A 16,289-nucleotide genomic window follows, 5' to 3' on the forward strand; every position below is an offset into this window, starting at 1 on the left:
GTAACGTCATGTTTGCGAGTGCTTGTATTAGCTAATATAGCCTAGCTAACAGCTTTCGAACAGTTTGTCCCACCATCGTTTTAGTTTAAAAAAGGACACGTTGCGCTCCACTTTTGGGTCCTTGAACGCTCGTTTTTTGGGGTGGTCAACAGCTTATAAAAATGTAGTTCTGGGTTTTTAGCTTGTTTACTGTACACCTTGTCACATAGCAGTTTTTAATCATCGTTGTTTTTTGTTATAAGTCAGAAATGACAAGGAGTTAGCTTCCCGCAATAGAAAGACAATGGAATTAGAATACATTTAATTTTTTGTCTGCAGACTTACCATGGTATTTTTATTTATTTATTTTTTATTTATTGATTTATTTAATAGGGACCATGCATATTCATGAACATTGTTGTATAAGAATACACCATGTAAATGTACCAGAATTAGTAACAATAACTACTTTTCATCTGCAGTCCCTAGGCAGGTAACGTAAAACTAACATAAAGACAGCCAACAATAATACAACATTCATTCACTAGAAATGAAAAGGTACATATAATGGTGACAACAAACAACAAAACGAAACAAAAATACATGATGGAAAAGACATCGTGTGATAGTTAAAAATGAATACATCTCTGGTTTTCTAAAAGCCACTGTTTTAAGTGAGTTTTAAAGGTGTTTAATGTAGGACACTCTCTTATTGGGAGGGGCAAACTGTTCCAAATTTTACCGCCTATTATTGACAATGCGTTTTGTCCAAAAGTGGTAGGCTACGCCTAAATGGTATCACACAGTCCCCGTTTACAGAGGCCCGTGTACTACCTCCGCTTTCAAGTCTTTGGAAAAAGCCATGCACGGAGGGGGGGGGGGCAAGATTATGTAACACTTTATATACCAAACAAGCATACTTGAGACGTTTGAAATTGTCAAAGCTTAAAAATGTATGTCTCTTTAAGATATCGCAATGGTGGAATGACAACGCCTTTTTATCAAAAGTTTTTATGGCTTTCTTAAATAGAGATTTAAACTGCTGTAAAATCATTTATTAAACAAAGACTAAACTGTATTAATTGCAAAACTAAACTGCATTAATTGCAATGCTAGCCTCCTTAATTGTAAAACATCCTCAAATGGGTAAATCTGTTTATCTATTTTGTTAAATATTTTGACTTTTTTATATTTAAATTTAAATATTTTATAATCCCAAATCACATAACTACTAACACTTAAAAAAAAAGAAAAGTACCACCAAACTTAACAAATAGACATCCAGAAATAAATTCCCAAATGCACTGCAAAACACACAGAGAGACTGAAGAATGTGTACTCAAAATAAATGCATGGCATGTGATCAAAAGATGGATCAAAGTAGGTTTGTAGTCTACAAATGCATCCAGATTGGCCAGGTGGCTGAATAATGAAATGTGATGAAAGCAAGCAAAGACAGATCAGTCACCCGCTGTGTTGCAAAAATAAATAAATAACAACATTTGTTATTCAAATAGAAGTCCAAGACTAGTATCTGGGGGTTGTTACATTGAACAAAATCTTCAACTAGTGTGAAGGAATATAGTCAGTATGTAATGTCACACCGGATTGGTATTACACTACCAATAATATTACTGTATGTATCATTCAGATTTTGAATTGAACTGAAAACATTTTTTCATGCATTTTATTGCATGAAATGTTGTGTAAGAATAATAAACTCTAACACCTGTGCCACTGTGTGGCTGTTTGAATGTTTTATTTTAAGTCTGAATAATTTTTCACCTCCAACACACCGAAGAAATTCTTGATATCATAAACTTTACCCTTTTGCAATCAAATGAACTACAAAAAATTAACAATGAAAAATGGTCCAGGATGGATTGAAAAGCATATAACTAAAAGTCAACTTGAAAATGAAAGACCCCAGATTCGTGACTTGCAAGATAATGAAAGGCAATGAATGGCTTAACATTCCAGAAGACTTCAAATGAATAGAAAAAGAAACAAAGGCACATTCTGTTTCTCAGATTCTGAATGAAATATTTTAGAGCTACTGGTTTGTCTCCAGGCCAACATGATTTCTTTTCTTCAGTTAGGATGTTAGCCTCCATTCAAGAGTGCAAGTTCCATTCAGAGTGCAAGTATAATGCAGAAACTTTCTAGCATGCAATATCTTCTACAACTACAGAGATTTATAAACAACAGAGAACCCTTAATACCTTGCGGCTATGCTGAAAAATAATGCTTGTTCTGCTTTTTGCTCTTTACATTTCTGTTGGCAGATGTATTCCATGCATTTCAAAAGTTAAGTACATTTATTTCATGAGACCATATCTTTAGTGAACTGAACACATTTTATTCACATTACACAAGTAATAACTGCATAACTGTGTGTTTCGATGTCTATCTTTAGTGTGGTGTGTAATGCCAACAGGACCTCAGTTCTACAATTGTTCTATATAAAAATATTTGTAAAATGTACTGATGTTAAATTCAAAACAGCAAAACTACTATAACTGCACAACGACAGCACACAAACATCATGCTGATACGATGATCTAGTAATATGTCTCTCTCTCCACCCAACCTGTAAATACAGAATAAAAAAACGAGTTTTTATAGTTTAAAAAGAGGAACTAATACACTTGTATGTACTGTATATGGTAATCATTTCATTCTTTCTAAAGTGCAATTGGATATGAAAAGAATGTTGTTTTTAATACCTCCAGGGTTCCGTCTAAGGATGAGCTTTCTGATTTCATCATAAATGAAGATGAGAAGAGAGAATGGGAAGGCACAAAACCACCAATTGGGCCTGAAGATAAACACAAAGCATAAACACAACAATATCTCAAATCTCCAGCATATATAACAAAAAATGTGTTTTGAACAACTGAATTATTTTAGCCTACTTGAGTGGGTACATTCTAAGAGCCACACCCATTCCAGGGCAGTAAGACAAGAAAGCTGCCAAAGCGGTTTCTTCAAATAATCCAAAAATCAGGATTTTGTTCCTGTGAGCCGAAAGATTAATAGACAAAAAAAATCAATAAAATGAACATCTCTACAAGAACACGATAAGCCATGAAAAATCGGAGCTCATTTGTTCCCCTAGACTGACCTCATTCCCTGCTGGAAGACTGAATTGCGTCTGGTCTTGCAGATTATCAGATCTGCCCATTGCACGACTACGATGCTGGTGAAGAATGCGGTGTGGCACGTGAACTCCACGATCTTTCTTTGTTCATATGTCTGGAAAAAAAATAAAATGGGTAAAACTGCAGTTTTACTCCCAGGAATCGCAAATTGCAAAAGTACATTGTAGAAATAATACTGACCCACTGCTGCCCATAGCTGTCTTCTAGGTCATTAACATGTTTGTCATCCCAATATACACGAATTCCTAGTAGTCTTGATGGTAAAAAGCCATTTTCAGCAAGGATGACAAAATATGTGAAAAAACCAGCCAGAGCCTGAATCATACCTGCCAAATGACAAGCAAAATATTTTTAAAAAAATTATAAACCGAAATGCGATTCTCAACATATTCATTCAAGTGGCGGATAAGTGTTCCAACTAGGTTTTCAAGTAGAAATGTCCAAATCATATTAAAAGCCACACAAACAAAACTGCCACATACCTATTTGTCCATATGCAATGCTAATAAGTCTTTCATTCACTAGTTTGTCTGTTTTAGGGTTTCTGGGCTGCCTCTTCATAATATCACTCTCAGCAGCCTCGTATGCCAGTGAAATAGCAGGGACCTTAAAAATGAAAGAAAACTATTAACTGTTATGTTTTCCCTAGGACAGACCAAGACAAGTTCATTGTCATCCTATTTCATCTCTTTGCACTGCAGCCAAACAGCAGGATTTGAACAGCAACATTTTGGCAACAATCACATGACTTCAGATGACATAATTACATAGGATTTTTTAAAATAATTTCTTAAAATTTTTGAATTATTTAAATACTTAAAAAAAATTTTTTTAGTTCCATAGCTTGAAACACCAAAAAAAATCACCCCTAATACAGTTTATAATGTGTGTGATAAACAAATAAAAAATGTTGTCAATATGTTGGATTTACTGAGTGTTACCATCCTGTAGTCAAAATGAATTGATTCAAACGAATTCCAGATTTGTCAATATTCATAATAAATACGCCTGTGTCTGTTTATTAAGAATCAGTGAAGTGTGAAAGGAAATAAGAAGTGTGCACTGACCATGTCTGTTCCCAGGTCAATACACAGTATGGTAACAGTTCCTAGCGGCAGGGGGATGTTGGCGATAATGAAGAACAGGAAGGGTGTGATCTCAGGGATGTTACTGGTCAGAGTGTAGGCGATGGACTTTTTCAAGTTGTCAAAGATCAGACGACCTACAGTGCAGAAAAACATTACCTAGGCAGCCCACTGAAAACACAGAGAAGATATAAAAAAGCAACCCGCTGTACCTTCCTCTACACCCGTGACGATTGAGGCAAAGTTGTCATCTAGCAGGATCATGTCTGCAGCTTGTTTGGACACATCTGAGCCAGCGATGCCCATAGCAACACCGATATCAGCCTTCTTTAGCGCTGGAGAATCATTCACGCCATCACCTGTTACAGCCACAATGGCTCCCTAGAGCACAAATAGTATTTTGATCAAAATTGTTAATAAGAAACAAACGTAGTATTATTTCACCCAAAAAGGACAATTTCATTATTATCGATTCACCCTCAGGCTGTTCCAAACCTGTGTGCTGATATTTTAATAACTGAACAATTTTAATATTTAGTTAAATATTCATATTTACATTTTGAGTTCAATGGAGAAAGTAAAAGCATAAAAGAAACAATATGAGGGTGGGTAAATAATAACAGAAATTGAATTCCAAGGTAAACTTTGACCTGAGTCCTTTTAAATGTTACCTGGCGCTGACAGCCCTCAACAATAATCAGTTTCTGCTGTGGTGAGGTTCTGGCAAACACAATCTCTGTGTGATATTTCAGAATATCATCTAGCTGTTCACAATCAAGATCCTTCAAGTCTCCACCATGAACCACACAAGCTTTTGCATCTCTGAAAAGAAGGAGTCATTGACTTATTTACTTTGAAAACAAGCAACAGTGACATTTTAAGGTAGAGCTAACACACTGATACCTGGGGTTGACCTCATTGACAGGGATATTCAAGCGAGCAGCAATGTCTTCCACAGTCTCGTTACCCTCTGAGATAATGCCGACACCCTTAGCTATAGCTTTGGCTGTGATCGGATGGTCACCGGTTACCATGATAACCTAATAGTTCCGAAATATAAAGGTTAATATACAGTACATGTAATGATTTCAGCAAGGCTTAATGGATTCGTCCGAAAGCAGAGGCTCTACCTTGATTCCAGCACTTCTACATTTGCCTACAGCATCAGGTACAGCAGCACGGGGAGGATCAATCATTGAGATGAGACCCACAAAGCACAGATTCTCAGTGGGGAAATTCACATGTTCCGTATCAAACTGAAAGCCATCTGGAAACTGATCATCCGGGAGGCTGTAATGACAGAATCCTGTAAGAGAAAAGAAGTGAGCAGTCCTCGATGTGCTCAGCAAAGGTTTTGCATTTTCACATTTATTTTAATACCCTTTTTTGTCATTTACATTTTAGTTTCGCTTTAGTTACGTTTCATTAATGGTTAAAAAAGTGAAGGTTTTTATTTTATTTTTTAGACCTGGTACTTGTAGTTTAGTTTTACTTTGCTTCAATGATTTAGTTTCATTTTTTAAATCCTTTAAATTCTTGTCTTAGTTTTAGCATTTGATAATATTCTTAAAGGGATAGTTCACCTTCACAATGAAAATTCTGTTATTATTCACACGCCCTCTTGTCATTCTCTCTTCTGCAGAAGATATTTTGAAAAATGTTGGTAACCAAAAACCGTTGGTCCCCATTGACTTGCATTGGTTTTGTGTCCATATAATACAAGTCAATGGGGACCAACGGTTTTTGGTTTCCAACATTTTTCATGTATTTTCAAATATCTTCTTTTGTGTTTTGCAGAAGAATGAAAATCACACATGTTTAAAATGACAACAGAGTGAGTAAATGATAACAGAATTTTCATTTTGAAGGTGAACTATTCCTTTAACACTGGTGAACTGTGTTTTGAGAGAGATGTTTTCTCTCTTACCCAATACTCTTTCACCAAGACCTCCAAGTTCCAGGTATGCATTCTGGAAGGCTTCTTTCATTTCATCATCCAAAGGTTGCTCCTTCCCCTGGATCAGTATGGTAGCACAGCGGTCCAGGATTCTCTCTGGAGCTCCTTTCATCACCAGCAGGTGTTTAGACTCTGAGCTACCATTGGGGTACTTGTGCACTGACAGCTAGAAATGCAAGCATTAAATCATTATATTAGCGTAATGCAATGATTTCCCTTGGTGAGATATGAACATTTTTAGTACTGCATAAGTATAAGCAAGAGTCTAAATCCGGTACCTGGTATTTGTTGGTAGAGTTGAAAGGTATTTCCACCATTTTGGTGTATTTTTCTCTCATTTCCTTCACGGATCCACAGCAAAGCTCGATGCATTTCAGCAGAGCCGACTCAGATGCATCTCCAGCTACATCTCTCTAATAGTTAAATACAACAGTGAGATACAAGATACCAATTCCCATGAGTTGGAAGCATGTGCTCCACATAGAAAGCAAACCTTCAGAATTGGCACATCAGTTTGCTCCGCCAGGAACACTGCCCTGTTGCAGAGCCCGGCAATGCGTGCCAAAGAGTTCCAGGTGGGCGAGCTACGGTCAAATGAAGTCCCGCTCTGGTTTTCCGTCGTGTCAGCTTCATGGATATGATGATCAAACCACATGTGAGCTACGGTCATGCGATTCTGTGTTAAGGTGCCAGTCTTATCCGAGCAGATGGTTGAGGTTGAGCCCAGCGTTTCAACGGCCTCTAGATTCTTAACCAAACAGTTCTTCTTAGCCATACGTTTGGCTGTAAGCGTGAGACAAACCTGAAAGACAGATGATTCGAGTCAATACTGAAGCCAATTAAAGGAACTTTCAAACAAGGTGAAATTAAACTTACCGTCACTGTCGCAAGAAGACCTTCAGGTACGTTGGCAACAATGATCCCAATAAGAAAGATAACTGCCTCCAACCAGGAATAACCGAGAGCAAGAGACAAAACAAAGAAAGAGACTCCCAGCAAGACAGCCACGCCGGTGATGATGTGGATGAAATGCTCAATCTCAATGGAGATGGGGGTACGGCCAACCTCTAGACCAGACGCAAGTGTGGCGATACGGCCCATTACAGTACGATCCCCAGTGCTGATAACAATGCCACGTGCAGTCCCTAAAACAAAAGTAACATACACAGCAGAGGAAAAAATTAAGAGAACGTTCAAAAAAAATTATGATTTTACTATTTATAGGCATGTATTTAGGTAAAATGATTCTTTTTGTTTCATTCTGTGAACTACGAACAATATTACTCCCAAATTTCAAATAAAAATAATGTTTCTATTTGCATTTATTGACAGAAATGAAAACTGGAGAAACAGGTCAAAGTAACAGAAAAGATGCTCTGTGTTTGTTCAGACCTTAAATACTCCAAAGAACAGTTCATATTCACTTTTAAGCAATACAACAGTCATATTTGTACATGTATTTTTTGCACGGCTGTATTATGTATATGTATGTGGCCAAAAGTGATGTACAGGAAGGCAAAAAATGTGTACAATGTTCACTTCTAATGCCCTCTCAGGTTGAATTAAACCATCAAAATGATGTGAATGGTACAAAATGGAAAAAATATAAAACGTTTAGGGTATTTGGGGGAAAAAAGCAAACCTCAACATATCATGGAATATAGGTTTATACACAAAATGCATAGAAAAACAAAAAAACTTACAAGAAATATAACATACCTTGACTACAATTGTATCTGTTGTTAATATTAGCTGATACTCTCTTTGAAATCCTTTGAAATTATGACTATACATTTTATTTTATAAATTTTTAATAAAACAGTACTGTATGTTTTATTGTATATTACTGCACTTGACAACAAATGAAAAGATAAAATACCTTCTACACAGTTTGTAGAAAAGAAGGCAATATTCCTAGTCTCCAGAGGGTTATCATTTGAGAAATCCGGGGAACGTGTCTGAGGCTCTGATTCTCCAGTAAGAGAAGAGTTGTCCACCTTAAAAACATTTATTTAACTTTTATTAAGCTTTCACATCTATTTCAAAAGCTGCTGCAGAGATGCAGTGTGAATGTCTCACCACACTTATCAAGCAAGGCAAGAAACTGAGAGCAAAGGAAGCACATGATCACCTTACAGCCATGTGAGGCTATGATTCTTATGTCAGCAGGAATTCTGTCACCACCTTTCACTTCTACCAGATCACCGACCACCACATCTTCAGCATTAATGTTCTTCTTCTCACCGTCACGGACAACTAACGCTTGCTAGAAAAGAAACGATACAATAGTCAGGTCTGTATTATTAAGTATGACAAAACTAAACAAAACAAGTAACTCAGGTGTAAGTACGCACCTGGGGAACCAAATTCTTAAAGGAGTCCATGATTTTAGAACTCTTGGCCTCTTGATAGTATGAGAAACATCCTGTGATGATGACCACAGCAGAGAGCACAACTCCCAAATAAAGCTGCATTACAAACAATGATGAAATCACATAACAAAACGTCTAAGAAGTGAAAAAAAAACATATCTCAACACAAATCTCCACCCACGTTGTCATTGGCAGGCTCATCTTCCATTGCTGCCTGAATGCCATAAGCAAGAAAGCACAGAATGGCACCTGTCCACAACAGCATGGAGAAACCTCCAAACATCTGCTTACAGAACTTGACCCACTCTGGGGTGGTTGGAGGTGGAGTGAGGGCATTAGGTCCATCACGGGCGAGGATCTCTGCTGCACGAGCATTTGTGAGACCCTGTTGGAGTCACAGAGAATTTTATAACAACCAAAACGATTTCATGGCATCTACAAAAACACAATAGCATGTCAATTACGTTACGAATTTGAGATCAGGCTGGAATAACTACACACATTTACTTACCCTGCTCAAGTCGGTACCATATTTACGGTTGAGCTCTTCCAAAGTCAATTTATGATCATCCTAAACATAATACAAATAAAAGAAAAAATCTATTTTGAACATTTAAGCATTTGCTTTGGATTAAAGTCTGCCAAACTGCAGTGTATACAAAGTAAAATTATCAGTGCATTCCTTGGGAATCAAACCCATGGCCAACCCAACAGATTGTGAGGGTGTATTATTGTGAGGGAGTCATGTCTTACCAGATTTACTTCCTTCTTCAGCTCATCCATATCTTTCTCCTTCTTCTTTTTTTTCTCCTTCTTCCCACCCTCTGAAGTCGCCGCCAACTCATACTCGTCTCGATCATCCTGAAACAGAAACACAAATCATTTTGAGAGATTTGAGAAAGTCAGACAATAGAGCCACATTCATTTTGTGGCAAAAGTTAAAGAAATATCACAATCATTGTAAATCTTATTTTGTCATCAAATCACCCCAAAAATAAATAAATATCAATATAAATAAATATGTGCTGTCTACATTTATCATGAACCGTATACGTATACACACTTAAAGGTCCAGTCAGTGAAATCTAGCAGCAAGGTTGTGAATTGCAACCAACCGCTCACTCCAACCCTCCCGTTCGAAACACTACGACAGCTGACAGAACATGGCGAATTACATGAAAGGGGACCCGCGGTGTATGTAGATAAAAATAGCTCATTCTCAGGTAATAAAAACATAACGCTTCATTGTGTAAGCTCTTTATACACATCTGAAGGCATAGCTATGTATATTTTATTGCATTTCTATCAATAGATCCTCCACAAAAATTACACACCTTTAAATGAAACAACTGAAAACTCAGAAAAGTTTCTTATGCTACATAAAAGCAACCTCTAAACTATAAAATATAATCTTCTGGTATATTAAGTTATCATGTCAGCCTATTGGGTTACTATGAGAACAAGAGCTGCAAGCAGCACCACGGGGCCAAGCCCCCGAACGCGCACCACAAGCGTAGTACAGAGCCAAGAGAGCGAAAAAAACGGCATAAACGGAAAGCATGTGAAAACCGGCCAGTTCAGGAAGAACAGGCACGAACGAAGCGCAGACTCTACAAAAAAAACACGTTCCACACTGGATTCGAACCCACCACCTCAAAGACTCGAGGCCACCGGCCCGACGCCTTGCACCGATAAGCACATTCAGTTGCTGTCGGGAGCTGTAGAAGCACAGAGCCAGAGCAGCACAGAACAGCATGAGCAAAGCAAAGTGGAAATAAAATACGCATGAGAAACAAATAGGTGAGACTGAGATCAAATTGGTGGGTTCCTCAACAAGTACAACAAACGCACTAGCAGGGATTTGAACCCACGACCTCTGAGACACCAGGCTTGCGGTTCAACAAACCATGCCACGGAGCTTGTACATAGTGTCAGAGATCCTGAGGAGATGTGTGATAGCTGCAAGTAGCGAAGATGCTGAAACGAGTTTTAGAGCAAAAATAAAAGAAATACTACGTATTTGAGAAACAGAGGTATAGGTGGGAATGAACTCAAGAAGACCATTTTGCATAGTAGTGCACAAAACGTTACTCAGAATAGTTCAATACGAGAACACTAGGTGGCGCTGTCTTTTAGCGACGCAGGCACGTTCGGGACACTAATTCAATGATAAAATGCCGATACGTCACGAGTTTTAAAAGATATCGCAATTTATGACAAATTTCAAAATGGCGGACAGGCCGATCATCCAATCGTGACATAATCGTAAACACCCAATCCGGCATGACCCAAGGAATCCGTAGATGCCGAGATCACTGAATTTCCGCTGTTCCCCATTTTGGCAAAGACCCCCAGTCCTAGGTTTCGATGAAGTGTACAAAGTCTCGTACCAATAGATCGAAGAATGGCCGAGATACACCCTCCAATACATTTTTGGGTCAACTTTGAAAAGTTTTCGACCTCATAACTTTTGAACAATGACAAAAATCGCAATTCTTTTTTGGGCCACGTCTGAGCAGCTCAGTCCAAAGATAGTCTGAGCCAATTTTCATGACAATCGGTCACAATTTCTAGGACTAGAAGCGAAAAAACACAATACTGTACTTTTCAAGATGGCTGCTACTGTAATGGGCGGAGTCTTAATGCAACACGTGGAATGCGATGAGCATGAGGAGTGCATGACGTGCCGAGTAGAATTACTGTGGATCAATGGGTTCAAAAGTTACAGCCGTTTGAAAAGTGCATTTTTGAACTGCTGGTGACGCTATAGAGTGAGTGCTAGAGACCCCAAACTTAGTCACATGACTAATGAGTACCATCTCTACAAGTGTGCCAATTTTCACCATTTTCCCATGTACGGTTCATAGGGCTACCATAGACACCCATTGGTTAAGAATAATAATACTAACAGAAACAATAGTGGCCATAGTAAAAAGGCCCCTAATAAAAAGGAAACATCAAGTGCATGTTTTTTCCATGTTTACAGGTCAGCACTGAGGACATTTAAGAGCAGATGTTCCGCAAGAATCACAAAGCCAAACCACTTATTTACCCATAATATATCCAAATGACATACATCACTGGCAACCACACAAGTTCTCAGGAGACTTTGGTATATCCTAGGGGATCATTCTTCTCTTGACATGATCAACTACATGGAAAAACAAGCCTAATAATGCTCTGTGGCACACTGCCAAATTTACATGGGAAGCGACCATGGTGTCTTGGCCTCTCTCCAAGAAAAACAAAATTAGGAGAGCAGTGAAGTGTCCCTTTAAATGCAATATAAGCTTCTTCCCATATTAGTTACTTTTCAGGTTCCCCAGAAGGCAAAGCTTGAAGCATCATGACTTTATTTTAGAGTATCTGTGAACGTTATACTGTCACAAACATTCTGCAAATAAACAATGGCACAATGTGCTCATGTTTTATTCATCTGTCCGGTCAACCAGAGTTCACTGTTGCATCAGGCAAACATGCAATGCCACCTATTGTGACTGACACACATAAGTAGGGTTGGGAATCGAAAATCAATTCCAATTTGGAATCGGAATCGAAAGGCTAGGAATCGGATCGGAGTCGAAAGGAATAGGAATCGGATACTTGAGATTAAAATTTGAATTCCTCTTATCAATTCCTGTGTGCATATTTTCAGAAAAGTACATGCGTTGCATGATCTGATGATATCTCAATAAAAGCCCTTATGAAAATTATCGATATTTTTTACTATAGTAAGCATAGTTTAGCTATAGAATTTGCATTAAAGCACAGGAATCGCAAATTAACCATAGTTGCATTATAGTAACTGCAGTTTAACCATGATGTAGTTCAACCATGATAATACAAATTGTAATAAATCAGAAAAGGTGTGTTTCTAAGTGTAAATATACACAAAACAGTGCTCATAAATATATATATATACTGTATATTTAGCAAACAAGTCAATAAGAAGGCTAAATGACCATACAGGTTGATATCTAAATGTTTTACTTCAACTGTGGAATCGAAACTGGGAATCGATAAGAATCGAAATCGATAAGCAGAATCAGAATTGGAATCGGAATCGATAAAATTGAAACGATTGAAAACCCTACACATAAGTGACTGTTGTGGGTGTTAAAAATGGATGAGAGAATGTTTCTGATTTGACTGATTATCTCTCTGGACAAATTGAAGCACAGCATCACAGCAGATGTTGCTGCCTAAACGGTGTCAGTTACATTTACATGAATGCATTTACCAGATGCTTCTATCTAAAGTGACTTGCAGCGCATTTAAGAAAAACATCAGCATATGTGTCCCTTGGGGATCAAACTTCCGCACTGCTAACCAATGCTCTATACGAATTGATCTACATAAAAACCCGGCTAACTTTGTGAAACATTTGTACGGTGTTATGTCTCTGTGATGTTATCCTTTGCCTGTTTTTATTCCTTGACACTTACAAGTAAAACACATCCTGTTTTACCCCCGTAAGCATGAATTAAAAACTACAGCAACCCGTACAACCAGAGTTGTGGAAGTATAATGACTACAGAAAACACCGAAGGGCTCATAGTAAAAAATTACAATAAAAATGTGAAAGCAGTATGATTTTAGAATAGAATGGAGAGGGGCATACATAAGTCTTTCAATACTCCCAACCCTCAGTCTAAACAAACTGAAATATATTTTAATAATAGGCCTATTCTTTAGTCAGAGAATTAAACAAATGCAGCAATAAAGAAACGGTTACGATTAATTACGTTTCACACGTCGATAGCAGACCATTTTAATACGTTCAATACAAATTCCTAATTTAATTAGTATAACAAATGTAAAATATATAATATAGTAAACAAAATAATATAACTATATGAACAATTGTACGCACCGTGGAAAGTTTCCTAGTCAGTGAGTTGGTGTGTTTTTATCAAATGACCAGAATATATAACAGCATACACATTATGCTACTGTATTTAAATTCAGACCGGATATGCTATAGGCTAATATAAAACAACAAAAATATTTCTCATCTAAATCTGAGTCTCCATATTTAGCAGCAAATATGACACGCTGAAATCAAACAAATTAACTTACCCCAACTCCCATTGTCGCGTGTAAACAGCGACTGGGCTACTTTATCTTTAATGTTCCGACTTTTTCAAAAACCCTTTTAAACTGTGCGCTCCTCACTTCTGCGTGTCCTGTGGCTGTGTTAAGAGAGTCTTGCACAACACCAGTGAGAGCCTTCCTCCTTCTGGTGCTGTTGAAAGTTTTGAGGAGTCTCCAGTTAATGCAGAATAGCCAGTAGGAGGAGATCAAACCCTGTGTAGTGTGTGCGTAAGCGCGCAAGGAGACGGAGATCTTGACTTGAATCCGTAGATTTTTTTTCTTTAATAAAACATTTACAATATTTTTCAATAGGTAACAATATGACAAAGTAAAACAACCTGTTTGGGATAAGGTAAAACAATATAGTACAACTTGAGATGAATGTGTATCTGAATTCACCTTATTCAAATTATGACAAACTCATATTTCATAGTGTCAGCTTGTACATACAAACATCTCCCGTTTTTTTATAGTAGCCAGCCTATTGATATAATATGAATATTATATTGTAGTCAATATGTCATATTTAATATAATTGCATTTCGTTATATTTGTTTATTATACAATATAATATGTCATACAATACTATATAAAAAAACTGTATGTACAAGCTGACACCATGAAATGTTGAATTTGTCATCATTTCAGAAGAATCTATGCCTTTCAATAATGTTGAGTAAATTTATAAAAGCTACTTTGAAAAAAAGTATTGCACTTGAATTTTTGTGAAGGCAAACATAATTAAATACAATGCCCTAATAATATGCGTAGGATACAATAGCATTAAAACAAAAAGAAATCATAGGATTATAGGACTATAAGTAGGATAGATTTATAAATGTATAATTTATAAAGTCAAATAATAGTCACATGACACAATAGTGATGTAAGTATATATTATAGCAATATATAAATAAGTACAATTCAATTTTTTAAATTAATTATTTTGATAAAGTTCTCTTCACAAAATGCATTGCTGGATCTTAATACAGAATAAAACTTAACATGAGAGGCAAACCATGACTAAGAGAAACTAAGATCAGTGCCATGTAACTTATAAGTGACTAGAAAATAATACAACCCAGGAGAACCATTAAGTGAAGCGAGAGGTTATGATTTAAGTTTGTGGTTGTGATATAATATTTTAGGCATTATGCAACATCAGAATTGTTAGCTTATGTCTAACTATTATTGCATATTAAAGCCTTTGCTCTGTAAATCTGTATGCTTAACATGAGGTCTTAAGCATTATGCAAGAGCTTTAGTGGTAATCTGCGTTCATTGCTATGCCCCGTTTTTCTGACACTAGACATTCTTAAATGCCTGAGAAATATCAGTGACATATACGAAGGAATGAGATGTAGAGGGTTCGAACCATGGCCATGTTACCCATTTTATTTAAAGCATTGAAGTTTTTTGTGTTTAAGCCTGTGAATACAATGTGTTATCACTCAAGCCTCTGTTTTCTGTTTGATCTGTTTACGGCAGAAGGACACAGATGCTACCTTAGACAAATGCCTTATAATTCTCCCCCCTTTCTATCACTTTGATCTGATCACAAAACCATTAAAGACATTTCTCTCATTGGGACGTATAAAAGGCCTTTATGCTCAGTGACTACACTTCTCTCTTGATCTCACTCTCTCTCCATTTCAGATGTCTAACAGAAGCACCAAATTTAAGCTGCAGACACGTTTTAAACAGGTCATGGAAACTTTGGTCCAGTGTTGTAAACAAACACAAGCTTGGCATGCTGCAGACAGAGCTTCAGATAAGGCCATTCATATCCAGACTGAGATACAAAGGCCAACTGTAACAGTCCTGTCTGTTGGTGGACAAGCCATTTGTTCTTTTCTTCTTACAAGAGAAAAAACAAACTTAACAGTGAAATTGGCCTAAAAAAACCTTTGCTAGTCTTTTCTGTTGGTAAAAAAGTCTGCTTTAAAGTTTCATGTGTTGATATTAATTGTCTCCTCCTTGATTTCTGATGCTTCAAAGACTCACCAAATTCATGAAAAGTGAAAAGTAAAGTTATGGGGTGTATAAGCATACGTGTCCAAACATATGAACCCAAACAGAAACATCATCGCAATTCAATGTCTCTTACTGAGTCTTACCTACATTTGCTAACTTTATACATCATACTGTCTCTAATTACCATGTCTGTATGTCTTTGCATATTTGTAACTGTCAGTCCATATCAGTCTCTCAACATCTGACAATTCATCTTCAAGTCACTCCTGTTGTCACACCAGCCCTTCTCTCATCGGTTCTCAGCCCACAACTGAGCTCAATCTTTCTCTCTATCAGAAATCTGTTACCAGTCTTTCTCTTTCAGAATGTAACACTCAATCTTGTCTGAGATGCTAAAGATTTTCAACCAAAGCCCTCTTATGTTAGTTCTGTACACAGCTCTGCTAAGATGCAACAGATGTGAAAGTATCCGCACTGAACATTAAACAGATGGTACACTTTTATCACACTAAAACGATAATTCATGCAAAATGTACATTTCTGTCATGATTTACTCACCCTCAAAACTGTGAACTGCCAAGCTGCAAAAAAAAAAAAAAAACAGTAGAAAAGTATAATTATTAACCTTATCTTCAACTCCTATAAAATCAAATTTGGTGCATAAACG

The 16,289-nt window shown here is 37.0% G+C and overlaps 1 protein-coding gene across 1 annotated transcript; it reads right to left on the bottom strand.

The window, feature by feature from the left end:
• Positions 1–1,713: 1,713 nt before the first annotated feature.
• atp1a1b (ATPase Na+/K+ transporting subunit alpha 1b) lies at positions 1,714–13,809 on the bottom strand. The gene is made up of 22 exons (XM_057335643.1): positions 13,634–13,809; positions 9,308–9,415; positions 9,066–9,125; positions 8,736–8,939; positions 8,537–8,650; positions 8,314–8,448; positions 8,062–8,179; positions 7,059–7,327; positions 6,676–6,984; positions 6,461–6,595; positions 6,153–6,348; positions 5,356–5,531; positions 5,129–5,265; positions 4,897–5,047; positions 4,438–4,606; positions 4,208–4,362; positions 3,623–3,746; positions 3,321–3,466; positions 3,104–3,234; positions 2,895–2,996; positions 2,706–2,797; positions 1,714–2,569 (listed from the first exon to the last, which is right to left on the bottom strand). The coding sequence occupies exons 1-22, from the start codon at positions 13,643–13,645 to the stop codon at positions 2,541–2,543; spliced, it is 3,072 nt and encodes a 1,023-aa protein (XP_057191626.1). The 5' UTR covers positions 13,646–13,809; the 3' UTR covers positions 1,714–2,540.
• Positions 13,810–16,289: the final 2,480 nt, after the last annotated feature.

The sequence above is a fragment of the Triplophysa rosa genome, linkage group LG6 (genome assembly GCF_024868665.1).
Source record: "Triplophysa rosa linkage group LG6, Trosa_1v2, whole genome shotgun sequence".
Taxonomy (NCBI): Eukaryota; Metazoa; Chordata; class Actinopteri; order Cypriniformes; family Nemacheilidae; genus Triplophysa; species Triplophysa rosa.